This window comes from Coregonus lavaretus (assembly GCF_964263955.1).
Source record: "Coregonus lavaretus genome assembly, chromosome: 29".
In the NCBI taxonomy this organism is placed as follows: Eukaryota; Metazoa; Chordata; class Actinopteri; order Salmoniformes; family Salmonidae; genus Coregonus; species Coregonus lavaretus.
The window spans coordinates 27,942,554-27,969,626 of record NC_140016.1 but is presented as its reverse complement, the minus strand read 5'-3'; the positions used below and the strand labels follow the sequence as shown (position 1 = coordinate 27,969,626).

Genomic DNA, 27,073 nt, shown 5'->3' with positions numbered 1-27,073 from the left:
AGGTTGTGTATGTTGTGTTAACTGTACAGAGTATAACAAACTTTGTCTTTCTAGGCTCAGGCTATTGGATAATTTCCCATCACACATTCAACTTTTATATTTATACATGCAGAGCTAAGATTATGCCATTTCATACTCTTTTTTAATTTTCCTATCATGGAGATCCTGTACATATAATTGGCAAGATGTATAATGGTCTGATGTTGATTATCAGGATTGTTTGCAGTTTTGTGTAATTGTTGCGAGCCCTTCGGTATGGATAGATGCTACTTTTTACAGCAGCACAAATTGTATGTTCTTGACTGTGCTATGTGTAAAAAAAAAAAAATAACAACAATTTGCAGCTTACTGCTGAGAAACCCAACTAAAACCATATCATATTACAACAACAAATGAAAATAGACAAAGTAGTCCAGAAAGGGGCATTTTACCAGCTAAAAGACGTTTGCGGCTGAGAAGTTTGAAGTTCCCAAAACATTTATCAGCAAGAGCTATCTAGTGTTTAGGATTTCTGTCGCGAGCCCAGACCATACGTCATGGAGCTCTGAGTTCAGAGCAGGCCTGGTTACAGCTCAAAGTCCCATAGGGGCAACGCTTCAAGCCCACTCTGATTTCTACAGAGTTAAAGATCCACAATGCAAGGTTCTGATGGTTTTTTGAAGATTGCAGGAAGCAACAAGGCAAAAGGAGTGAAGGACTGGGGGCAGAGGCAGAGGGAGGATCACATTTCTTTAAAAGCACTCCAATGTTGTTTCAACTCCTGCTTGATTTCCTGATGGCCCACTCTTTTGTTTTGGGGTGTGGAGTCCAGATTTGCATATGCTCCACCCCCATGTTCTGATTGGCTGGGTCCTACCCTGCATGTGTCATCACAGATCCAAACTTCTTCAGTGCTCTCCTTACTTTACTTTGTAGCTACAGGCCGATGAACCGGGAGGCTGGGAGCCAGCAAGCTGTGTGAGTGATTAATGCAGTAAGCTGTGAGAGTGTGTGTGTGTAAGAGAGGGAGGCAAACGTTCTAGTTATATGGTTCTGTAATTTAGTTATCCAAACTAAACGTAAGGGTTGTGAGGTTATTGGTATAAAAAGGATGTAGGGTTGTCTTTCATTCATTTGGTCTTTAATTCAAATCTGTTTTGTTAGGAAAAATATTATATTTTTTTATTGATAGATTGAGCTGTAATTGTTGGTATATTTTGTGCTGATACTCAGAGCTTGGTAAAAGTGTAAGAATATGGGTGGATTAGCTGTTTGATTCAGGGCTTATATTGATAAAAAATGTATTCTATGTTTTGTTGATTTATAACTAAGATATTTGACTTTTTTACTGAATCTGGCTATTTTAAAAGGATATATTTTCTATCAATAGTTTACTTTTTTCATCAGTCATCATCAGTATTTAAATTGAAGAAGTAAGGGGAAAAAATTACACTACCTTATCTTAGTAGTTTATTGTGGGTGTTAGACATGCCCTTTTAAATGCTGGACAGGACAGTAATATCTCACACGGTCATGCTGCTGGCTCTACTGCTGGTTCTGTGCCTTAGTTCTGGGGCCCAGTCTTCAGACCCGGCCCCATTAACTGTCATGTACCGAGTCTGGGAGGAGCAGCCTGTGGGCACCAGGGTCGGCCGTCTGGTCGATGACCTGCGTCAGAGAGGCGAGGCAGGGGTACTGGAGGATTTCCAGGTCGTGGAGCATGGTCAAGCCCTGCCTTTCTCCATCGGAGCAAGAGACGGAACTGTCTCCACCCTCGGCCAGCTGGACCGGGAAGAGCTGTGTCGAGGCTCGGACCTGTGTGAGCTGGCCTTCAGCGTCCTTTACAGGAAAGGTGGTGCTATCCACTTCCTGAGGGTGCGGGTGGAGGTGATGGACCTGAATGACCACAGCCCCACCTTCCCCAGCAGCCAGCAGGAGGTGGAAATCTCTGAGACGGCCACGTTGAGGATGCGGATCCCCCTGGACCGAGCGGTGGACCCGGATGCCGGCCCCAATGGCCTGCAGACCTACTCGCTGTCTGTCAACCAGCACTTTGCCCTGGATGTAAGAAGCGCTGCAGATGGGCCAAAGCAGGCAGAGCTGGTGGTGATCAAGGAGCTGGACAGGGAGGTGCAGTCCTCCTTCGAGCTGACTCTGGTCGCCTGGGACAAGGGGAACCCTCCCAGGTCGGGCAGTGCTCTGGTCTGGGTAAACATATTGGACTCTAATGATAACAGCCCCATGTTTGAGGACAGCACCCCCACCGTGGAACTAACCGAGGATACAGCCCGTGGGACTATCATCATCAACATCAAGGCCACGGACCCTGACCAAGGGGCCAACGGGGAGGTTGAGTACTCTCTAAGCAAGCATGCTCCACCTGAGGTGCAGAAGCTTTTCAGTGTCCACCCCCAGAGTGGGGCAGTGACTTTAAAAGGCCCACTGGACTATGAAGCCAAACACTCTTATGAGGTGGACATCCAGGCTCGCGATCTTGGGCCCAACGCCATCCCCTCTCACTGTAAACTACACGTCAAGCTGAGGGATATCAATGATAATGCACCAAGGATCCACGTCACTTGGACGCCTCCTGATTCCCTAGTGGCAACTGTTTTAGAGGGTGCACCAGAGAACACGTTCCTTGCACTGGTGATGGTCTCTGATGCAGACTCCGGGGACAACGGGAATGTGCACGCCCACATCCAGCACGGATCAGGCCACTTCCGCGTCAAGAAAATCCATGGCGACAACTACATGATCGTAACCAATGGCACCCTGGATCGGGAAAAGGTCATGGAGTATAATCTCACATTACTTGCCCAGGACTACGGTGACCCTCCATTGTCATGTGTTAGACACCTAGTTGTCCATGTGTTGGATGAGAATGACAATGCCCCTGTGTTCTCCAAGTCCCACTACAGGGCTTCCTTCAAGGAGAACAATACTGTGGGCCTCCAGGTCCTCAAGGTAGAGGCCAATGATGTAGACATTGAGCTCAGCGGCAGGGTGTCCTTCTCCATCCGAGAGTCCAATGAACTGGGAACTCCCACGGCATCTTTCGCCATCCACCCCACCAGTGGCGTAGTCAGCGCCCAGCAGTCATTGGACTACGAGGAGTCGCCCACCTACTCCTTCATCGTGGAGGCCATAGACCATGGGCATCCACCCCTCACCAGCACCGCCACGGTACTCATCGAGATCCAGGATGTCAACGACAACTACCCCGTCATCAAGGAGCCGATGCCAAAGAAAGGCATAGCCTTTTTGAGTGTCCTGGTCAACGAAGAGAAGGGGGAGATAGTGACAGAACTAGGGGATGGTGCTGAAGAAGGCTCCACCTATCCTCAGACTGATCGCTCTGTCCAAAATGGATTTACGGGATTCCTGGCCACTACCATCAAGGCAAATGATCCAGACTCTGGCCTGAATGGAAGACTCAGCTACATGATCACAGATGGAAACCCCACTGGACTATTCAGACTCAACGACACCACCGGACAACTGTATGTTAACACAACCAATGCTACAGAGCTCATTGGGAAAACGTTCAAAGTGGATATCGCTGTATCGGACAAGGGTTCTCCAAGGTTAGTGACAAAGGCCACCTTGGAGGTGGCTTTCATCAACTTGCGGGACCATCTGAAGAACTCTGCCCCTGGTAACCGTGGCCAGCTGAGTTACACCATGATGGTGGCCATCTGCCTTGGGGCCAGCTGCATCCTGCTTCTCCTGGCCGTTGCCCTGGTGACCACCTTCTGTCGCCCCACGAAACGAGACAACCATTCCTACAACTGCAGGACGGCCGAGTCCACCTACACGCGCCACCCTCGCCGCCCGCAGAAGAACATCAGGAAGACCGACATCCAGCTGGTGCCAGTCCTGAGGGGACGAAGGGAGAACCCTCCAGAAGATGAGGATGAAGCCAAGCCCCTCTCCCCTATGCTCCTGGTGGTTGAAGAGCAACACACCGTAAGGCAGTACAGCAACTCCATGAACCCAACAGTCCGCTCCCAGGTCTACCCAGAGGGGGGATCAACGCTACCAGTCACCCATTCCAGAACACTCAGGAAACCCGGGAGCATCGAGCTGGATGGCACTCTTTCTCGGACCCCGGCCACTCCTTACCGAACCCTGCGTAAGGCAAGAAACCCTTCATCGTCCTCTTCACTGTATCAGACCAGTACCCTGAGGCGGCATGGGAATTCTGAGATCCAGGTTAGCCCTGACGTTGAAGAGCCAGAACCATCATCCCCAGTGTCCCTGGTGGCAACACTTAGAAGGCCCAAGAACACAGATACCAGAGGGGGACTTGACGCTGAAGACCACAGATGGATGCTGAGGAACCTGGTCCGTCTCTCCATGGCTGCCTTCGGAGAGAACTCCATTGAGCTGTCCGCTGCCTCTCCCGAAGTGCAGGTAATAAACCTTTTAGTTATAATTACTTCAAACATGAATGCACATTTGGTATATCTTATGCAATGCATTCCATTGGTTTTCATCATTCTCATGTTAGATGATACCCTATATCCATTTAACGAATAACAGACAGGAAACACTTTTTTTCTCAGACTTTTGTATTATAAATAAGCCTTATTTTTTCACATGCTCTCACTTAAATAATTAAGCAATTAAGTGTAACCTACAGGAATTGAGATACATTTAAATTGAAGGTCCTGAGAGCAGATATTTTCCCCCCTCTGGTGTATGGCTTACATAGGAAGCCTGAGGGGACAACTAACAGATGATGCTGGAGCCAAAGCATTGCGCTTATTCAGGTGCTCATGTGTCAGCCACTGTAATCCTGTCTACTCCCATGCCCCCCGAGCAATCGCACCAATCCTTTTACACAATATCGCATAACAGACTCATATAGAGAAGGAAAAATGCCAGGAAGAATCAGTAGACCACTCTTATTCTCTAAGGGGGAAGCCCAGCCAAAGTAAGCTCTGATATGTCTGTAGTGTAAGGTAATACTGCTTTGACATGTAAGGACTGTGAGCCGTCAGTGACAAATGGTCCAAATCGCTATTGTTGAGCTCACTTTAAGCAAAGAAAAACAGCAACTGTAAAGGTCTACTCAAGAAGTGCTGTGCTAGTCAAACGACACATCCTCATTGAGGGGGAGTAGACGCAGACGGCGATGCCAACGCCCAATGGTCTTAGAACAAAGAGTCTGGCAAGGTTTTAAGGCCTCACGTAAATGCCACTATAAGAGCAGAAAGATGCCTGAGTGTTGACCCACCTCTACTTCACCTCCGCCTGCTCGCCCCAGTTGGAGGTTTTCAGACTGTTCCTTCCCCTCCTCCTCCACATGACCATATTTCAGAGGTTCATCCTGGAAGGAAACAGGTCAGAGAATAATAGCCCTTTACGTAGAAGCGCTTTCCTGTCCACCCTCTGCCCTCTGAGTCCAACACACACACACACACACATACACACACACACACACACACACACACACACACAAACCTCCCTCTCTACACCTCACAAATACTGTTTCCTCTCTAAATGTGGAGGCCAGAGTTAGCAGCACATCCACTTCCATAAGAAAGATATCAGCACAAACTGCTACAATTGACCTCCTCAATGTTAGGGATTGCCATAGTGAGAGAGACAGGTTGAATAGATTCTCACAGAACAATAATATTGATTCATTTGACGATTGACACCTCCACCCAACACACTCAACAGCCTCAATACACCACACTCTTGAAACCCTAGTTTGTTATTCTGACTTCTGTGTTATAATATCACTGTCTCCTAACCCCTTTCATCATCTCCTGCCTCCTTACAGCAGATTTCCCAGCTCCTCTCCCTGCTCCACCAGGGCCAGCTACAGCCAAGACCAAACTTCCGAGGCAACAAGTACTCCCAGCGCGCTGGCAGGTGAACACATATCCTCTTTCTTCTTTTTTCCCTTTTTCTTTTCATTATCCCTCCTTTGTTTCAGAGCCAGTTGGCTGTTGATCACTACAACCACTACATGCATCATTGGTTTTAGATGTTATTAATGCCTTAGGATCCAATAACAGGCTACATGACAATCTGACTTTCATTTTGTATCTTTTCACTAAATGTAACTTGTCAAAAACATAGATTTACATACATATGCATTTTTTATTTATCCCTTATTTGTATAAGTGATCCCACTGAGATTTTAAAGCAATTTTTCAAAGGAGACCTGCCCGAAGACACACAATGAATACAAGCGCCCTATGAATAATTATTGTTTCAAATCTTCCTACACACTGGGCACAGACATCAGTTCAAAATCTAGTTTTGATTTACATTTGGTTGAGTTGTCAACTAACATAAATTCAAAGTGAAATCGACAACAAAAAAACGTACATTGATGACTTTTACAAAATCCAATCAGCTTTCCACGTTGAGTCAACGTCCTCACATTGAATCTTGTTGTTGAAATGACAAGGAAACAACGATGATTCAACAAGTTTGTGCCCAGTAGGTACTGGGTAGTAATATAGCTAGACAATGGAGCTCAGGTATGTGTCTGCCCTCAGTCTGCCCAGTAACAGGAAGAGTGCTTCATACCATAAGTGCTCTGCCAGTCATCCAGGCAGTCTCTGTGGCAGGGAGCACGTCAGAGCAGGACTCAGTGCCTACCACACTGCCCTGACTCATGCCCTACGGCAGGAACCAGCACATCCACTGACCACAATGTTATCTTCTATACACAGTATGACTTGAGGGGTTTATATCTGGTTCAACCTCTTTGCTTACATGAAGAATGAAGACTCTGTCATTATATTTTCTTTAACGGAGATAATCTTAAAACAAAGATTTGTTTAGAGAACAAAATAATCATGCATTGTTAAAGGCACAATGCAAAGACTATTTTCCCCCCTCTACGTGGGGTGTCTGTTTTGTGTCATGGCCGACTATCTGGGAGGTTGACGGCCCCCCTGGTCTATCTCACAATTATACAACGGGTGGGTCTAATCCAGGATGCTGATTGGTCAAAACCGCATTCCAGCTGGTGTCTATTCTACAAGTTACCACCGGCCAAAGCTATGACGTTGAAATGCCTATTTACTCTGTTCCATCTCACTGTGCAATCCACTGTCTCATCAGCCCAGCCAGGCAATTTAAAACTTGTTCTCCACCATAAAAAGCATCTAGACGTTATTTCCCATTTATTTTAGATTAGCATTTGGTTTTCAACAGCGGAGATTTGTATAAGCCTTGCTGTCTCTGTCTCCGACATTTGCAACATTGTTTCAATATTGAAATTCGATCTCCAGCTGTCCCATAGTAAGGAACGTCTTGGGACAAGACAGACAGGCAGACAGCTTTTCTCAGACAGTCGAAATCATTAATCAGCTGGCATCATTTTTATGAATATATACAAAGAAATGTCAATAGAAAACAGGTAAAACTAAATTAAATGCAGCTAGTTTGCCGGTCTTTCCAAATTCAGTTTGAAGTGGTTGTATTATTATTAAGCTGGCCTTGCTGCTATTCCAGTTTCAACTGTTCTGCCTGCGGTTATGGAACCCCTACCTGTCCCAGACCTGCTGTTTTCAACTCTTAATGATCGGCTATGAAAAGCCAACTGAGATTTATTCCTGATTATTATTTGACCATGCTTGTCACTTATGAACATTTTTGAACATCTTGGCATGGTTCTGTTATAATCTCCACCCGGCACAGCCAGAAGAGGACTGGCCACCCCTCATAGCCTGGTTCCTCTCTAGGTTTCTTCCTAGGTTTTCGCCTTTCTAGGGAGTTTTTCCTAGCCACCGGGCTTCTACACCTGCATTACTAGCTGTTTGGGGTTTTAGGCTGGGTTTCTGTACAGCACTTCGAGATATTAGCTGATGTAAGAAGGGCTATATAAAATAAAATTGATTGAAATTGATATTAGCTGTGTTGTTGGCTAGCTCCTCTGAACAACAGTGTCCTTACGGGAGAGCACATTTTCGATGCCAGGCGAAATCGCGCATCATTAGCTCATTGTTATGGATGTATCCAAATAAATGTCACTAGAAAACAGCTTAAACAAATGTAAATGCAGCTACATTGCTGTTATTCTGGCTGCACCGTTTGATGTGACTGTAAGTTAGCCATAGTTGGCTAGCTAGCAAGCAAGGGATAAGAACGTTGCCAGCCAGTATGGCAATGGAACATTTAGAACGAACGACTGGATCACATCCATAGATACAGAACAAAAAGACTGAATGACTGGGTCGTATCTCTGGCAACCGAACCGATAGAACGAATGACCAGCCGGCTTGGGTAGCAACCCTAGATTTGTGTCGGGACTATAGTATGAATAAATTCATAAAAATAAAGTTTTTTATGAAAACATGTCAATCATTATTTGAATATGTTGGTAACCCATTGTATTAAAGTGATAATGCCCTCGAAGCCGGTGTTTGGAGGATAGATTGGCACAGTTTGCCGGCCCTCGACTTCATCTCTTTGATAAATCCCCCTCAAAATAATGTTTTTAAAGTGCCAAACACTGAATGCATTCTGCCAGATGATTGATTGTCTATTCAAACAATTTAAAAGTAAATGCTACAGCCCACACTATGCAAAAGACAAACTGTTGTTCAATATTTTGTTTATCGATAGATGACTGTGTTTCTATCTCCTGCCTTGGTATAGTCGCTGAGATTAAATAGGCTATGATGTCATACTCCTATTGCACAGCAATACTGTATATTATCCTACTCTACCCATGGCCTACTGTCAAATATTTTAAATAGGCTACCGGTCTGTTTACTTTTTAGCATTCTTGGCTATTGAATGAGGGATGGATGAATGGTAATATTTGTCGTATAGTAGCGCGAATTAACCGATCATGTCAGAAAAGGAGAGACTTGCTGCAATATGATTATGATTTATAGGCTATAATGAAAGAAACATATTAAGTTATGTGCTGCTATGGGGTCTCCTTACCAGTGGTAAATGCATGTGTTTCATCATTACGTTATGTTTTTATCACCATTATTATGAATTATTTCCCGTGCCTCAAACACCTCAATTTCCTCAAAAGAACAATATACACTGCTCAAAAAAATAAAGGGAGCACTTAAACAACACAATGTAACTCCAAGTCAATCACACTGTCCACTTAGGAAGCAACACTGATTGACAATACATTTCACATGCTGTTGTGCAAATGGAATAGAGAACAGGTGGAAATTATAGGCAATTAGCAAGACACCCCCAATAAAGGACTGGTTTTGCAGGTGGTGACCACAGACCACTTCTCAGTTCCTATGCTTCCTGGCTGATGTTTTGGTCACTTTTGAATGCTGGCGGTGCTTTCACTCTAGTGGTAGCATGAGACGGAGTCTACAACCCACACACGTGGCTCAGGTAGTGCAGCTCATCCAGGATGGCACATCAATGCGAGCTGTGGCAAGAAGGTTTGCTGTGTCTGTCAGCGTAGTGTCCAGAGCATGGAGGCGCTACCAGGAGACAGGCCAGTACATCAGGAGGCGTGGAGGAGGCCGTAGGAGGGCAACAACCCAGCAGCAGGACTGCTACCTCCGCCCTTGTGCAAGGAGGAGCAGGAGGAGCACTGCCAGAGCCCTGCAAAATGACCTCCAGCAGGCCACAAATGTGCATGTGTCTGCTCAAACGGTCAGAAACAGACTCCATGAGGGTGGTATGAGGGCCCGACGTCCACAGGTGGGGGTTGTGCTTACAGCCCAACACCGTGCAGGACGTTTGGCATTTGCCAGAGAACACCAAGATTGGCAAATTTGCCACTGGCGCCCTGTGCTCTTCACAGATGAAAGCAGGTTTACACTGAGCACATGTGACAGACTTGACAGAGTCTGGAGACGCCGTGGAGAACGTTCTGCTGCCTGCAACATCCTCCAACATGACCGGTTTGGCGGTGGGTCAGTCATGGTGTGGGGTGGCATTTCTTTGGGGGGCCGCACAGCCCTCCATGTGCTCGCCAGAGGTAGCCTGACTGCCATTAGGTACCGAGATCCTCAGACCCCTTGTGAGACCATATGCTGGTGCGGTTGGCCCTGGGTTCCTCCTAATGCAAGACAATGCTAGACCTCATGTGGCTGGAGTGTGTCAGCAGTTCCTGCAAGAGGAAGGCATTGATGCTATGGACTGGCCCGCCCGTTCCCCAGACCTGAATCCAATTGAGCACATCTGGGACATCATGTCTCGCTCCATCCACCAACGCCACATTGCACCACAGACTGTCCAGGAGTTGACGGATGCTTTAGTCCAGGTCTGGGAGGAGATCCCTCAGGAGACCATCCGCCACCTCATCAGGAGCATGCCCAGGCGTTGTAGGGAGGTCATACAGGCACGTGGAGGCCACACACACTACTGAGCCTCATTTTGACTTGTTTTAAGGACATTACATCAAAGTTGGATCAGCCTGTAGTGTGGTTTTCCACTTTAATTTTGAGGGTGACTCCAAATCCAGACCTCCATGGGTTGATACATTTGATTTCCATTGATAACTTTTGTGTGATTTTGTTGTCAGCACATTCAACTATGTAAAGAAAAAAGTATTTAATAAGAGTATTTCATTCATTCAGATCAAGGATGTGTTATTTTAGTGTTCCCTTTGTTTTTTTGAGCAGTGTACTTGCAATACAATTCTTTAACCACTAGAAGCTGTGCGTACGCATGGTCTGAGCTGTGTGTAGAGATACACACACTTTCCCGTCAGGTTCAAAATGGATAAATACCAATCTTTGAGGGAAAACTGACGCACGCAATGTTTAGAATTTTTTGTGAGTACGCACCTTTGATAAAGAGGCCCCAGGTCTGTCTGGCCTCTAACTGGATCTGATAAAGTCTCTGACTGGGAGCATGTTCTGTCATCAGTCTATACCTCGAGTCTCTGGTATTTTATCACCAAACTTTAAAACCCCCAGAAGTATATCAAGTAGGAGGCGAAGATTAGCGTTGCACAAGACCTCTTAGCATGGCTTAGAGCATCTCAGCACAGTTAAATACCACTTAGCACACCTTTGTCTGGCTCAATGCACCTCAGCACTTCAGGGTGTAGCCTAGGTACCGGGGTTGGAAGCTATTAAACTGAGCTCAGGTCAGCACATTCCAGAACAGCTTGATTCTTGGGAACAATTGAATATGACAACATGAGTCATAGTGAAGGTTCCACAAGATGGCTGACTATCGACCAATATCACTCCAAAATGTCGGTTCTAAAATGTCCTCCCTCACTGTCCCTGACGCTCCCCTGTCTGTTTCCTCCGCTTCCCTGAAGGTCTTACGCTCAGGACACTGATTGGCAAAGCACCAAGGACAGCGGCCATGGCGAAAGTGAGGCCGGAGACATGGACTGGGACACGGGCCGAGACTCCCCCGTCGACCCGCTGCTGGAGGAGGGGCTTAATAACCTGCTCAACAACCCTGGTAAGAACATTTTTAATATAACGTTTTTTTAACCAGGTTGTCCAATTGACAACAGACTACCCTTTCACCCCTAGATAGAAATTATACTATTTTATAGTCAACAAACAACAATAGATTGAAGGGAAAACATTTGAATGGTCAACATTAACAAAGAAAACACTTTTATTTGTATTTTTAGCTCTCTGTGGGGCTTCTACCACTTACTTATGTTCTTAAAATTCATAGCAAACTTAAGTGACTAACAATATAAGTTGAGCGTGGGTTTTTTCACTCAGCCGTAAAGATACACATTGAGATATATGTGAAATAGTTTGAATTGAAACAATGAGTGCAGCGCATAGTATGGTTAACCACACTAATACATATGTTCACATTCTATATATTCCAACCTACACTGAGTGTACGAAACATTAGGAACACCTGCTCTTTCCATGACATAGACTGACCAGGGGAATCCATGTGAAAGCTATGATCCCTTATTGATATAAATCCAATTCAATCAGTGTAGATGACGAGGAGGAGACAGGTTAAAGAAGGATTTTCAAGCCTTGAGACAATTGAGACATGCGTGAATGGGCAAGACAAAATATTGAAGTGAACGGGGTATGTTAGTATGTGCCAAGTTTTTCACGCTCAACAGTTTACCGTGTGTATCAAGAATGGTCCACCACCCAAAGGTCATCAAGCCAACTTGACACAACTGTGGGAAGCACTGGAGTCAACATGGGCCAGCATCCCTGTGGAATGCTTTCGACACCTTGTAGAGTCCCATGCCCCGACAAATTGAGGCTGTTCTGAGGGCAAAAGGGGGTGCAACTAAATATTAGGAAGGGTTTCCTAATGTTTGGTATACTCAGTGTATGTACATAGTAAACATATGTATTGAGTTCCTTCCAATTGTTCAGGTCATCGTCACATCGGCTCTGTCTTTGTTCTTTTCAAGACACGGCACATAGTCTCTCTCTCTTAAGACTTCTGAATACGAGGATTTCTATCTTTGTTAATCTTGAGTGAGAGCCATTTAAAGTCTATGCCGGTACAGTAATCTCCTACAGCGGTGTTACAAAGACCTGCGTGTGTGTTTGTGTGTGTGTCATGCTTGAGTCAACCATGCCCAAAGGGGTCCTCCATTAGCGTTGTAACTCACACTAGATTTGTGAGACACACGAACGGTGAGAAGCTCATGCTCTTTGAGGAATCATGACATTGTTTAAACATTGTTTCTGATTCCCTGGGCAACACATTTCTTTATTTTCACCTGGAGAGCCCCATATTTTAAGCTGTATAGAACAACCCCGACACACACACAGTCACCACCACCCACTCTGCCCTGAGGCAGTGTTTCAGAGAGATCTGAACAGATAGCCTTGAATCTGACCTCTGATATCATGTTCCACATCTGTCTTTCGTCCTGATCGACACAATGCAAAGGTGTGTGTGTGTATGTGTGTGTAGATCAGTGTGTTTTCAGCACCCCTTCTTCAGAATGTGGCTTCACAATCTCTCCTTGAGCTCTGCTATTTTCTTTTGAGTCTGCATTCCTTTGTTTGGTAGCCATATCACCCATTAAAGGGACAATTCACTCGAAAATCAAAGTTTAATCAAAGTCTTAGAGCTGATAGAAGATGAATCACATATCACCAATTGAATTGTCAGTTTTCAGTCAACTGATGATTTATTCAATATTTACCATTATGACTGTTATCAAAGTTGAGCTCTGACTTTAATCAGGTCTGTGGATCTAACGCTTAGCGGTATGCTTTAAACTGCTTCAATATTTGCTGGTGTTTGGTTGTGGTTGTAGTCAATCAACCACAGCAGGGGTGTTCTTCACATCAAACCTGTGTGTGTGGTGTGTCTAAGGGGGTTCTTTTGGTTCCAATAAGAGGGTCATTGTTTTCTGAGGATTTAGGGTTTCCCTGCTGGTGGGTCCAGTCTAATTAAGTTTGCAACGGGGGGGAGCCATGGATCATGAGAGATAAAGAGAAGAAGGCAGTGAGAGAGAGAGATGAGGTGACGAGTGGGGGGTAGAGTGGGGGGTGAAGAGAAAGGGGGATGAGGTGTAGAGTGGGGGGTGAAGAGAAAGGGGGATAAGGTGTAGAGTGGGGGGTGAAGAGAAAGGGGGATGAGGTGTAGAGTGGGGGGTGAAGAGAAAGGGGGATAAGGTGTAGAGTGGGGGGTGAAGAGAAATGGGGATGAGGTGTAGAGTGGGGGGTGAAGAGAAAGCTGGATGACTTTTAGAGTGGGGAGTGTAGAGAAAGGGAGAGGGATATAAGGAGAGGCAGAGGAGTTTGCCACATAAAAACAACAAGGAGTTAAGAGGAAAGGAGAAACACAGAGAGAGAGGGGATGGAGGGAGAGAGAAAAGGAGATGGAGAGAGAGAGATTTAAGCAATAAGGCATGAGAACCCGGGGATTATCTTGTGATAACTCCCAACTAAGGGCTGTTTTTAGACCTGAGGCGAAGCCAAGGACCAGAAAACAACCCTTAGGAGGGTTTATCACACGACAATTCCCAGGTTCGAAGGCCTTATTGCTTTTATAAAACAGTTGCTAACATATTTAACAACATGTTTTTTTATTTAAAATGTTATTTTAATTAGTAAATTAGCTTTATTTCATCCATCCACCAGACGATATAGTCTGGACAAAAGCCAGTTCTGATGTTCTGAAGTTGCTAACCAACAGGCTGGACGTTAATTATGTTCTCATGTTTTGACCCAGTCGTTCATTCTATTCATCCCACGTTTCTCTGCTAAACAAATCATTGGCATGTAGCTAGCTAGCTAGCTAGGTAGCAGAGGTTCAATGATTAAAAGAGCGAGGAGAACTTAAATGTAGTAAATAATTTATAAATAGGCAACAACCAGCTGATGGTTGAGTCAATAAGATAGTTAGGGAGGATAGCTAGGCTAACGTTACTTCTCCTTTGCTAACTAACTAGCCAAATGCAGCTAACACACAATCACATCAAGCAGCTGAAATGACATCAAAATGTGCATTTTCATTTGTTTGACCTTCGTTTCTATATCCATTATAATGATCCTAATAAATGAATTTGTCTCATCACGTTCATATGGAGATCGCAAAAAAACCTGCAACATGTTGCACAGGTTGGATAGGCACACAGCGAGGCTTATATGAACCCCCTCTGTACCAAACCAAATGCTAGGCTAGTAGCATGGGGAAATATTGTTAAGGAGCTTTTTTCCAGGGGAGATTAAGCTTATAAATTGACTGTCTAGGCTGTGGGACAGTGGATGCACATTGATACATCTAATCGAACAGTTAACAGGCATTACCCGTGGAATGTGGAATTGTGGTGCTATAACTCCCTGCTATCAATCAGCATCCAGGATCCAAACAACAGGATCCATCCCGTTTTATAAAATGAGATGCAGATGGGGGACGGAACGGGGCTGAGGCGTTTGCAGAGAAAGGGGCCAGATAAGGAAGCAGCATTTTAAAAAAACGGATGTGATTGAACCCAGGCAGGTAGCTTGTGAGTTAACCTCTCTCTCTGATGTGGCTTGCTGTGAGTTTTATTGATCACTGCCTCCCCAGCCTCTGTGTCAAAGTCAAGCAGACGTAACAGACCGTTAAAAAAGGGACAGCCTGCCCCCATTAGTTTCTGACAGTGTTTTATATGTACGCTAGCCCTGTTAGCAACGCTCTCTTCTGAGGTCTCCGGGAGACGACAGACATGAAAGATAGCCTTAGAAGTAATGGTGGTCGACTGAGTCAGCGCAACTTCATTAGATGACCTTTGCATGTGGTTCAAACCCCCACATATATGGAGCTCACTCTCTTTCATTCAAAAACAAATATCTCACATCAGAGGCTTTGAACATTCCAAACAAATACAGCGGAGGAGAACTTTTTTACAGGGATTTGGGGGCGAAACATGATGCGTTTGAACATCATGTGGGATTTGTGTTGGTTACTTTCACTGATGTGTAGTGTAAAAACAGTGGTATAAGGACTTGTTTTGTTTATGGATTGAGATTTAAGTCGAGGACTGTCAGTGTCACGCAGTGTGTGTGTGTGGTGGGGGGGGTATGAGAGTGTGTGTGTGTGTGTTTGAAAGAGGGAATGAGAGTGTCTATGTGGTGTGTCAGAGAGGGAATGAGGGTTTGTGTGTGGTGTGTCAGAGAGGGAATGAGGGTGTGTGTGTGTCTGGGGTATGTTCTGGGGTCGTTCAGTGACTGCTCTGTAAGTTTGTGTGTTAGAGCAGTGGTTCCCAACCTTTTTTGGTTACCGTACCACCAACTGAATTTTGCTCTGCCTGGAGTACCCCTGAAGTATCCCCTCATGTGCATTTTACCAGTAACCCTATGGACTCATGAGTCTTTTCAACTACCCTCTGTGGATAGGCCAAGTACCCCCAGGGGTTCTAGTACCCCTGGTTGGGAACCACTTAGTTAGAGTGTGTGTGTATCCGGGTCTGGTTGTGATTAGCTGTAAAGGACCACAGGGCAAGTGTAACATGCAGGATATGAACCCGGGTCTCCCACGGGAGCAACCAACGTCTTAGACCAAGAGGGAATTTTCTCTTGGTCTGAAGGGCAGACACTGGTTTTTGAAGTTTGCAGGCGGGGCTACATCACGTGACTATGAGCATCCATGCCCGACTCAAGGTCCGCTACATTCACCCCCCTTTGACCTCCTCCCCCAAGAGAGACCACCCCACGTTGGGCACCAATGTAACACGGGGATATGAATCCGGGTCTCCCACGGGAGCAATCAACATCTTAGACCAAGAGGAAATTGACACTGGATGCGGTCCAAACACGTTATTTTTACCCCCTCAGCCCTTGCGCTAGCCACTTTCCCTCAGGGGAATCCCCGGCGAAGTGGAGGTCCAATTCACAAACGTTGTCCCCTCGGCCCTCGATTTAGCTTGAGGGAGCGAGTGAAGAACTTTGGTCACTTGCGGGGTTGATGTGACCCACAATTCACTGCAACTGTGGTCAAACTCTGGTGGCCGCGAAGTGTCAAATTTAATCAACAAGGCTGCATCTACGGTAAGTCTGAAAAAATTCTGAAGCTAGCTTGCTAAAAACTATATATAGACAACATTAATTTTAGCATTGGTAAATTGGCTTAGTCTCGTAGTGAGGAGCCTATAAAACGTAGCTAGATTCATAAGCATATTTTTTGGAATTCTGAATTTTATTGGAATAAATGACCAAACTATAAAACTAGCTAGCCAGCTATGGGTAACTGTAGCTAGCTACCTGACAGGAGTGCTAGCTAGGTTAGCTTACTAGGTACATTAACAGCTTTAGGTTGGTTGTTTTTAAACTCAACTTCAAGATTTCCACCAAGGATGTTGCCTCACCGATCATCACTCTCCCTCGCTTGGCCAAGGGACATTTAAGGTACACTCGGATGTGACGATGTAAAACGTCATTCAAGGGCTGAGGGTTTAGGGCAGAGGAGCATTTGACACAGTAGAGCATCGGTTCTTCTTCTGCTCCCTTGAGACATTTGGCTTTGGGTTTTTTTTCTGGAAGGCTCGTACGACACTACACGAATGGTAACAGCTCTATCAAACTGAAACATGGCACCTCACCTAGATTTGAGTTAAAGAGAGGTATTAGGCAAGGTTGACCAATCTCACCATATGTTTTTTTATGAATCACCTTCCTACAAATTCTTGAAATAATAGTCCTGTACAAGGTATTTCCATGGCTGGTAAATAAATTATTATAAGCCAGCTGGCTGACGATACTACACTTTTTATGAAAGAGGCTAGTCAGATTCCCATATTGATCAATGTGATAGAATCCTTTTCCAAAGCATCTGATCTATGTCTTAACATTAATAAATGTGAACTCATGGCTGTCAAAGATTGTGTGACACCCTCATATTATGGTATTCCAGTGAAAGAAGAACTTACATATTTAGGCATAACCATTACTAAGGATCAGAAGTCTAGAGGCTTACAACATTTTAACCCTCTTATTAAAAAACCGGAGAAGAAGCTAAATCAATGGCTACAGCAGGACTTATCTTTAAAAGGAAGAGGCCTAATAACCAAGGCTGAGGGTATCTCTAGACTAACATATGCTGCTCTATCTTTATATCTTGATGGTAAATAAGCAAAGAGATAGACCAGATGCTTTTCAACTTTCTGTGGAGAAACCGTACCCATTACATTAGGAAAACTGTTGTAATGAACACTTATGAGTATGGTGGGCTGAATTTTCTGGACTTTACTACCTTAAATAATACTTTTAAGATCAATTGGATAAAACAATTCCTAAGAAGACCCACTTCTATGTGGAACTTTATTCCTCATCATGTCTTCTCTACTTCTGGTGGCCTTAACTTCATGTTGGTTTGCAATTATAATATTGAGTTCCAGAGAAACTCTGCTTTTTATCGGCAGGTTTTCTTGTCATGTACCTTAATTTATAAGCATAATTTTTCTCCAGACAGATATTATATATGGAATAATCGGGACATATTGTATAAAAATACTTACAGTGCATACGGAAAGTATTCAGACCCCTTGACTTTTTCCACATTTTGTTACGTTACAGCCTTATTCTAAAATGGATAAAATATTTTTTCCCCCCTCATCAAGCTACACACAATACCCCATAATGACGAAGCAAAACCAGGTTTTTAGAAATGTTTGCAAATTTATAAAATATCACATTTACATAAGTATTCAGACCCTTTACTCAGTATTTTGTTGAAGCACCTTTGGCAGAGATTACAGCCACGAGTCTTCTTGGGTATGATGCTACAAGCTTGGCACACCTGTATTCGAGGAGTTTCTCCCATTCTTCTCTGCAGATCCTCTCAAGCTCTGTCAGGTTGGATGGGGAACGTCGCTGCACAGCTATTTTCTCTCCAGAGATGTTCGATCAGGTTCAAGTCCGGGCTCTGGCTGGGTCACTCAAGGACATTCAGAGACTTGTCTCGAAGCCACTACTGCATTGTATTGGCTGTGTGCTTAAGGTCGTTGTCCTGTTGGAAGGTGAACGTTCGCCCCAGTCTGAGGTCCTGAGCGCTCTGGAGCAGGTTTTCATCAAGGATCTCTCTGTACTTTGCTCCGTTCATCTTTCGCTCGATCCTGACTAGTCTCCCAGTCCCTGCCACTGAAAAACATCCCCAAGCATAATGCTGCCACCATCATCCTTCACCATAGGTATGGTGCCAGGTTTCCTCCAGACGTGGCGCTTGGCATTCAGGCCAAAGAGTTCAATCTTGGTTTCATCAGACCAGAGAATCTTGTTTCTCATGGTCTGAGAATCTTTAGATGACTTTTGGCAAACTCCAAGCGAGCTGTCATGCGCCTTTTACTGAGGAGCGGCTTCCGTTTGGCCACTCTACCATAAAGGCCTGATTGGTGGAGTGCTGCAGAGATGGTTGTCCTTCTGGAAGGTTCTCCCATCTCCACAGAGGAACTCTGGAGCTCCGTCAGTGTGACCATCGGTTCTTAGTCACCTCCCTGACCAAGGCCCTTCTCCTCCGATTGCTCAGTTTGGCCGGGCGGCTAGCTCTAAGAATAGTCTTGGTGGTTCCAAACTTCTTCCGTTTAAGAATGATGGAGGCCACTGTATTATTGGGGACCTTCAATGCTGCAGAAATGTTTTGGTACCCTTCCCCAGATCTGTGCCTCGACACAATCCTGTCTCGGAGCTCTACGGACAATTCGTTCCACCTCATGGCTTGGTTTTTGCTCTGACATGCACTGTCAACTGTGGAAAAAAAAAAAAGGGTTTAGGGCCGAAGGCTGTCTACTTTGAGTTTGAAATATAGCCACTAGTTTTGAAGTTCGCAGCTGGGGCTACCTCATCATATGACCATTAGCAACTATGCCCCACTCATGTCCGCCCCACTCATGTCCGCAACACAAGTGATCAGCAGACACTTTTTCTAGGCCACGAGCCCAATTAGATTGAAGCGAGGAGAATCAAGTTAGAGTTGGGGAGGCCAAAACAAGGAAGTCATTCATTATGCACAATTGGCCTGTGTATATCGTGGTTCACTTATTGTATTCAGCAGTGTATTTTCAGTCCACTGGTGTTTTCTTCTTAATTTATTCCTGGTGTCGTCATCTTTTAGCATGTTGCTCGTGTTTTGCCATTAAAAAAATTATCTCGATACTCTACCCATTTTGTTTCTGTCCGGTGAATTGGTTGTACATAGGACCCTTGATTCGATTTTTTTCAATATACTATTTAAATGTAAATGATACATTACATTCTCATCATACCATACAGCAGGAGTCGGCACCAGGCGGCCAAAACCGCCCTTTGGGGATTACATTTTTTGGTTAAAAAAAGACTAAAATCACCAGGAATTCAGCTAAAAATGTGTTTAATTTAGGAAATCTGTTCCCAAGTATTCCCACGAATAAAAAACGAGATATGTGATCGTGTCTCAATGTAATCAAGGTATGAAGTTATTGTCATTTTCAAATACAATCTCTTTTTGGGCTTAGTTGTGGTCAATTTGCAGTGTACAAATTATTATAATTATGTTCCGGCCCACTGTCCATCTGCTCTGACCCCCAAAAAATCTAGTTGTCTACCCCTGCCATACAGTTATATGATAATCAGGCGTGCACATCCCCATACAAAAAAAGTATTCAAAAATGCCTGGAATTCCTAACTGTAGAGAATGGATTTTTACCTGTTTTGAGTGTGTACGTGCTCATTTTAGCCTTGTTTAAACCTGGTGCTAACATGGGTCCTTTGTCCTGATCTTGTCTACATTCTGATGGTGCCCACATTTCCAGAAATATGTCTACACATAGAATTAAAATGTGTCTGTTATCTGTCCACTATGGCTGCATTGTGACCAGATTTCCTGGCCCCTTCCTTTATGCAAATCTTTCATAGATATTCTTTCAAAAATAATGTTTATTTATTTATTGTAAGACATATATTGATGTAAACAGTCAATGGTGCCACCTGCCAATGATTTTAGAGGGAGGATTCGAGGAATAATTATGATTGAAATGGTTTCTCTGTCCATATTTCTACACTTGTAAGATATCAAGACACAATGTGTGTCTGACTACCAGAGGTGGGCAGGATGATCTGATCTCAATCAGATCACAATGTGTCTTTTGATTGTTTACACCTGTCTAAAGATGTGGGCACAATCAGAATGTGGACAAGATCTGGACAAAGGACGCAAGTTAGAAACGGGTATAAACGGGCCTTATGTGTAAAACCCCTTGACCACTTTAATGCCGATTTATGGTCATTCCGGCATCTGCATTGGCCATACAGCATTTACTGCGATGCTGCCTCTTCATAAGTAAGGGCATTCATATTTATTGCACTTTTCAAGGAAGTAAATGTGTTTATACATGATGTACCGCCCCCACCTACCGTCATCCAATCATGTCAATGCGGAGCTATACGGAGCCCACTGCATTGTAAAAAAATTGGGGAGGCGCATAACGATGTGGTAAGGAGCTTGATTTGGCCTTTTGCGTCACACCCTCTGTACGGCGCCTCTGGACCGCATAAATCGGCTTTTACTTGAGTATAACTCAGGATACAGCCAGGAGATGACAGGAAATGCCGGTTCACAACAGCCAGATAAATATACCCCTCCTGTGATTTCCTCTATCCTGTTTTCGTCCCTCAGAGTGTTTTTCTCAAGGAAATTGTTGTTCAGCAAGATTAGACTTTTACCTCCATAAGCTTATTTTTATTGACTTATTTTTCAAATCATCATCTTCGACATGCCAGATAATCATTCTCCCATCTTCAGATTTCGTGTAACGTTGTTTTCTCATGAGGAAATTCATTTTCTTAGGGACAAACAACAATATTGACCAACAACAACAAAGAACACCCACATGTTCCACCTGTGTCACATCCAGCGCTGTATCACTGTAGAGCTGTTGCTTTGTCCTATGTAGTTAAACAACTGTATTGCCAATACTCCATACTTTATTGACATGTTCTCATCTCTCTCCTTGTCTCTTATCAGATGACGTCTTTGCTGACGTAGAGGACCCTGCGTGGATGTCCCGCCTCTCCCTCCCCCTCACTGCCGACTACCACGAGAATGTTTTTGTCCCCAATGGGCCACCGTCCCCTGAAACCCATTGCTCCCCAGACACCCTTGACTCTGCCTCCTTCTCCACCTTCGGTAAGACGCCAGAGGATGGCTCACTGGGCGGGGCCTTGCTCTCCGAGGTCAACACCTTGTTTAATATGCTCCTGACCCAGAAGGGCGACTCCAAGCCCCGGCCCTCGCCAGACGTGCTCTACAGACTGTCCGCCGCCTACCGGCGTTCGCTGGGGCTGGAAGGAGATGCCGCCGCAGCAGGGGGCGCCAACATGCCAAGGAACTCTGTGAACCCCGAAAAGAGGTCCCCCCTGGCTCAATGCTCGGTCCAATGCCCTTAGGCATAACCCATGGTATGAGAACAGTTGCCTCAACTTCATTTGATTGGTTCTTGTGTGTTTGGGCGCCTAAGACCTCCACCACTTTTACCTGTTGCTGTGGTTTAAGAAATGACTGAACTGCTCAAGCTTACAACAGCAACTCCCTTCCTTCTACTGACATATCCCCGTTAGGAGATGTCAAATACACGGCTAAGCCCTCAGACAGCCTTCTTCCCTGTCTGAAAAAGGCAAAGGCCAGAAGAGGGAGAGGAGTTAACCCAAGGCCTTTATTCAGTGCTGGAACAAGCACAATGTACTATACAGTACTCCCTACATATAACAGTGTACATTTACCTTGAGATAAATGTTACACAATGGAACTGTCTTCCTCATGTGGCACATACTCCTCTATCATTCAGATGCAACAAAGATAAACACTTCTAACCAGAGACAGAAAGTTAATCAATGGGAGCAACAACACGTTGTTAGCGTTGTCCATGGTATGAATGGCTGAGTTTAGCAGCCCTTAGCAAAGAGCCCAAGAAGGAAACGGCTCTTGTCTTTCTTAAGACAAAACACTAACAACACTAAGTCCTGTTCCTGAGGAGGAATGTGTGAAAAGTCTGTCAAAATGGACCTAGTCTGCCGACACTTCCTTCACCACCATTCTGAGAAATGTCTCCATTGTTGATTAGTATTTGTATTTACTCAAGTAAATTATTTAGCTACTGAAAAATGTAGTATTTACGGAGGTATAAATGTTGATATGTCTGTGTAGGAAACACTTAAGCCTTGTTCACATTGGCAGTTTGAAATGACTCAAATCCAATTTCTTTGCATACCCGAATCGAATCTGTTCTTTTTCCTGCAGTCTGAACAGCTAAAAAGCACATGGAATCTGATATTTCAAACCACCTTCGCAGGTGGTTTGAAGTCGGATACAAATCTTATTCCTGGCCATGCGACTTGTTTCTGAACGGTCAAATCAGATTTATTTGCCGTCAAGTGGTTTGTTTTAAAAATGTTTTAAATGTTTTGTCATTTAGCAGACACTCTTATCCAGAGCGACTTACAGGAGCAATGTCTGAACACACACAAATCCTATTTGGTCACTTATAACTTGCTGTTTGGACAGTCAGTATTCCAAAACGGATTTGAAAAACAAAAGTGATTTGAGCATTATATGCCTGCAGTTTGAACAAGGCATTATACACCCAGGATTTGGCTTCAAATATTTGAATGACTGTAAAAGTGTTATAAAATTTTTAAAAATTAGACAAAAGGTGTCATCTGTAATCTTGCTCAGGAGAACAGGGAGTTGTTTTGTTTCCATAAATCAAACCAGCAGCACTTTGTCATTTCATCACATAGTCTTTTCTAAGACATTTTCATACAATAACTTGGAAACAGCATCATGGTCATTTCAGCTTACAAATTACACTATGTTAAGGATTTGGATTTTTGTTTTGAATGTTGCAAAATGAGCGACTACAGCGAAAGAACACCTCTTGGAAAAATGTGAGATAACGCCCTCTGCTGCCATTTCTATGTAAATGTTTTATATTGACGTGATGAGCCAGTAGCTCAGTGGAGTTTTCCTTATTCATTCTTCAGATACCAAGGGCTTGTTGGAATTACTATAAAGTGCATCCTTCCTTCCTCTCTTCCTTGAAGAAATCATGACTAGACATGATTGGACAAGTGCTGCAGTACCAGATGGTTCTTCTTGCTTGTCCAGTCATTAATCATCTGTGATTTCTTCAAGGAGGAAAGGATGCACTTTGAAATAATTCAGTTGAGGCCCAAATAGTGGAGCCCTTGCGTTCACCTGTCTGATCAGTCAAACAGGACCCATCTGTTTTGAAGGCAGGACAAAATGTGATTGGTTGATTGAAAGCTTAGTGGGCAGAGCATACAGTGACAGGTGGGAGTCAAATAAAACAAGGGTGGTAGGTTGGAGATCGTTAGAAATGTGTTGTGACCCACAACATTCCTGGTTCAAATCCCACCACTTTCTTTTCCAACCTAACTTTCTAACAACACTGAACCAAAATATAAACTCAACATGCAACAATTTCAAAGATTTTACTGAGTTACAGTTCATTTAAGGAATTCAGTCCATTGAAATAAATTCTTTAGGCCCTAATCTGATACCTTAAAAAAAAAAAGGTAGGGGCATGGGATCAGAAAACCAGTCAGTATCTGGTGACCACCATTTGCCTCATGCAGCGTGACACATATCCTTCACATAGAGTTGATCAGGCTGTTGATTGTGGCCTGTGGAATGTTGTCCCACTTCTCTTCAATGGCTGTGCGAAGTTGCTGGATATTGACGCTGTCATACACATCGATCCAGAACATCCCAAACATGCTCAATGGGTGACGTGTCTGGTGAGTATGCAGCCATGGAAGAACTGGGACATTTTCAGCGTCCAGGAATTGTGTACAGATCCTTGCGACATGGGGCCATGCATTATGCTGATACATGAGGTGATGGCAGCGGATGAATGGCATGACAATGGGCCTCAGGATATCGTCACGGTATCTCTGTGCATTCAAGTTTCCATCGATAAAATGCAAATCTGTTCGTTATCCGTAGCTTATGCCTGCCCATACCATAACCCCACCGCTTACCCACACAACGCTATACACGTGGTCTGCGGTTGTGAGTCCGATTGGACGTTATGCCAAATTCTCTAAAACAACGGAGGCGGCTTATGGTAGAGAAATGAACATTCAATTCTCTGGCAACAGCTCCGGTGGACATTCCTGCAGTCAGCATGCCAATTGCACGCTCCTTCAAAACATCTGTGGCATTGTGTTGTGACAAAACTGCAAATTTTAGTGTCCTTTTATTGTCCCCAGCACAAGGTGCACCTGTGTAATGATCATGCTGTTTAATCAGCTTCTTGATATGCCACACCTGTTAGGTGGATGAATTATCTTGGCAAAGAAGAAATGCTCACTAACGGATGTAAACAAATTTGTGCACAACATTTAAGAGAAATAAGCTTTTTGTGCATATGGAACATTTCTGGGATCTTATTTCAGCTCATAAAACATGGGACCAACACTTTACATGTTGCATTTATATATTTCTTCAGTATAATACTGGTACCTACAAAAGTTACTAATTACAGTGACCAATGAGATTAAACAAAAGTAACACTCATCAATCAGTTCCCCTTGATGGCAGAGGGCTTAACTCTTGGGTTACCATGCACACGATCCCTAGTTCAAATCTTAGTGGTTTGATTTTTTTGACATAACCCTCCCCGCAGAAGATCGAATAAGAAAAACTACTTGCCATGTGTTCAATTTTATGGTCTAAAACATGCAAACGATAAGAGAATGCCCAATGATAAGCAGCATACAGTATACACTCCTCAAACCAAAGCTGCAATCTATGGAGAAGGGGTTGTAAGTGTAACCACCAGTGCCGGGCCCTCCGGTGGAGCAGGACAGTAACTGCACAGAACAGTACACAAAGGGTGAATCTCTGTTGTAATGCCTTGATTCCTCACACCCTCCCTCCTCGTCTCCTTCTCAAAGCACATTGGAGCAGAAGATCTGAGGTTCCTCCCCTTTGGATCTTCTCCATCAATGCGTTTTGAGAAGGAGGCAAGAAGAGAGGACGCAAGGAATGAAGGAAATACAAGTTCAATTAAGATTCAGCCTAATTGTTACAACCCCGACACACTGGATCCATTGGGAGGGAGAGAAACAGAAACAAGACAAATTACATGATAACATTTTATCTTGTTTTATTATTTACATGAGCTCATTGATGTACTGCACCTTGCACTTAAAAAGTCTGTGCATGTTGTCATTTATTTTTCATGGCAATGGGATCTACATTATAATAATACTTTTTTGGGGAAGTAAAAATTCTGTATCTTTATGTATGGGACAATTAAGTTATTTTGTTGTTTTTAAGTCTATTTGTTGAAGAAAAACGAGTTCAATAATTAAGGATACTGATATTCTATTTGTCTTTCCTCTTCAGAACATTGATGAAGACATATTTGGGGACTTTCACGGTGCAAACACATCGCATCTTCTTTTTGTCCTCCTCCTGGTTCTTCAGGAGCATCTTTCTTGTTATATCATCTCTGTGCTAAAAGAGAGTAAAAGACAAGGACCAGCTAACACACCCACATTTTAATGAATGAACAAAAGTTTACTTACGCATTTTGCGAGCACATTTTTCCTGTAATCCTGCAAGAGAGAGCGAGGGTGTCATGCAATCTCAAAAGCTACCAACTTGCCAAATGACTTGGTCTAATGCGTCTTATTTCAGGTTTATTATGAAAATGTTCACTTACGTCTCCCTCGCGATCACTTTGCTGCTGATGGCTGTTTGTACTGCAATCTCAAACATCTGTCCGGTTATGGCGTCTTGCAGGCGCTCACACATGGCTTTGCCTGCACTGTACCCCCGATCTCTGTACATAGGAAAACAACAGAAGACACCCAAGGGTCACATCATTACGGTACTCAAATAGATCATACTATTAATGGCCCTTGAAATATTGAGACAATGGACAAAAATATAATTTGAGAATCAGACACTAACTCAAGAGTTGAATCATACCGTAATGTAAATGGGAAATATGCAAAAAAAAAAAGTTTGAGTTAGGATTCAGTCAACAGTTTAGTTATTGTCTGAGCCCAAAGACTAGTTGATACAGGTCTGAGCACTAATTATCGAAGTCTTACTTGTGAACAATAGTGGTGAGTTCCTCCACAGGTTTCCCGTTCAGTAGAATATCCACCTTCATCACATTGGCTGCCTGGTACCCTGCATCCTCATAGTCAAAGCTGTTGAGAAAATGAACAATATACAATGTCTAAATTTTATTCTAATCATTCAGGTTGATAAATCAATCTGAAAAGGTTCCCCATGCAAAATAGAAGAAAATAGAAGTCCATGATCATTTCATTCAGAGGGAAGAGATATTTCATCATCACTCGGTGGTCATCAATTCACACCATGTTCTTCTGGATGGATCAGCAAATATACATGAATGGACCAATTAGGAAATACAAATGTTACATTTTGGTTTTGCAAAGTGACAGTAATCCAAACCCAAATTACACATTGATCATTCAAACAATTAATTAGCTACATCATAGTCGTCAGAGGCGAAGATGGTCCCCATCACCATGGGCTCCAGGTACTCTGTCACGACAGACCTGTCTGAGAACTGGGCTGGGTTCACTATGGTGATCTTCTCCTTCCCATGCTCCTACAACACAATAGGAGAGTTATAACCTTTGTGATCACTGTTACCAAACAAGGGCTACCATATTGTAGGTTCACCTACAAAAAAGTA

The 27,073-nt window shown here is 43.9% G+C and overlaps 1 protein-coding gene across 1 annotated transcript; it reads left to right on the top strand.

The window, feature by feature from the left end:
- The first annotated feature begins 937 nt into the window (after window positions 1-937).
- On the top strand, window positions 938-24,815 carry LOC311104781 (protocadherin-12-like). Its single transcript, XM_084146695.1, has 4 exons — window positions 938-4,395; window positions 5,774-5,865; window positions 11,219-11,367; window positions 21,337-24,815. Exons 1-4 carry the CDS (start codon window positions 1,480-1,482, stop codon window positions 21,756-21,758), a joined length of 3,579 nt encoding a protein of 1,192 aa, XP_084002821.1. The 5' UTR covers window positions 938-1,479; the 3' UTR covers window positions 21,759-24,815.
- The last annotated feature ends 2,258 nt before the right edge of the window (window positions 24,816-27,073 follow it).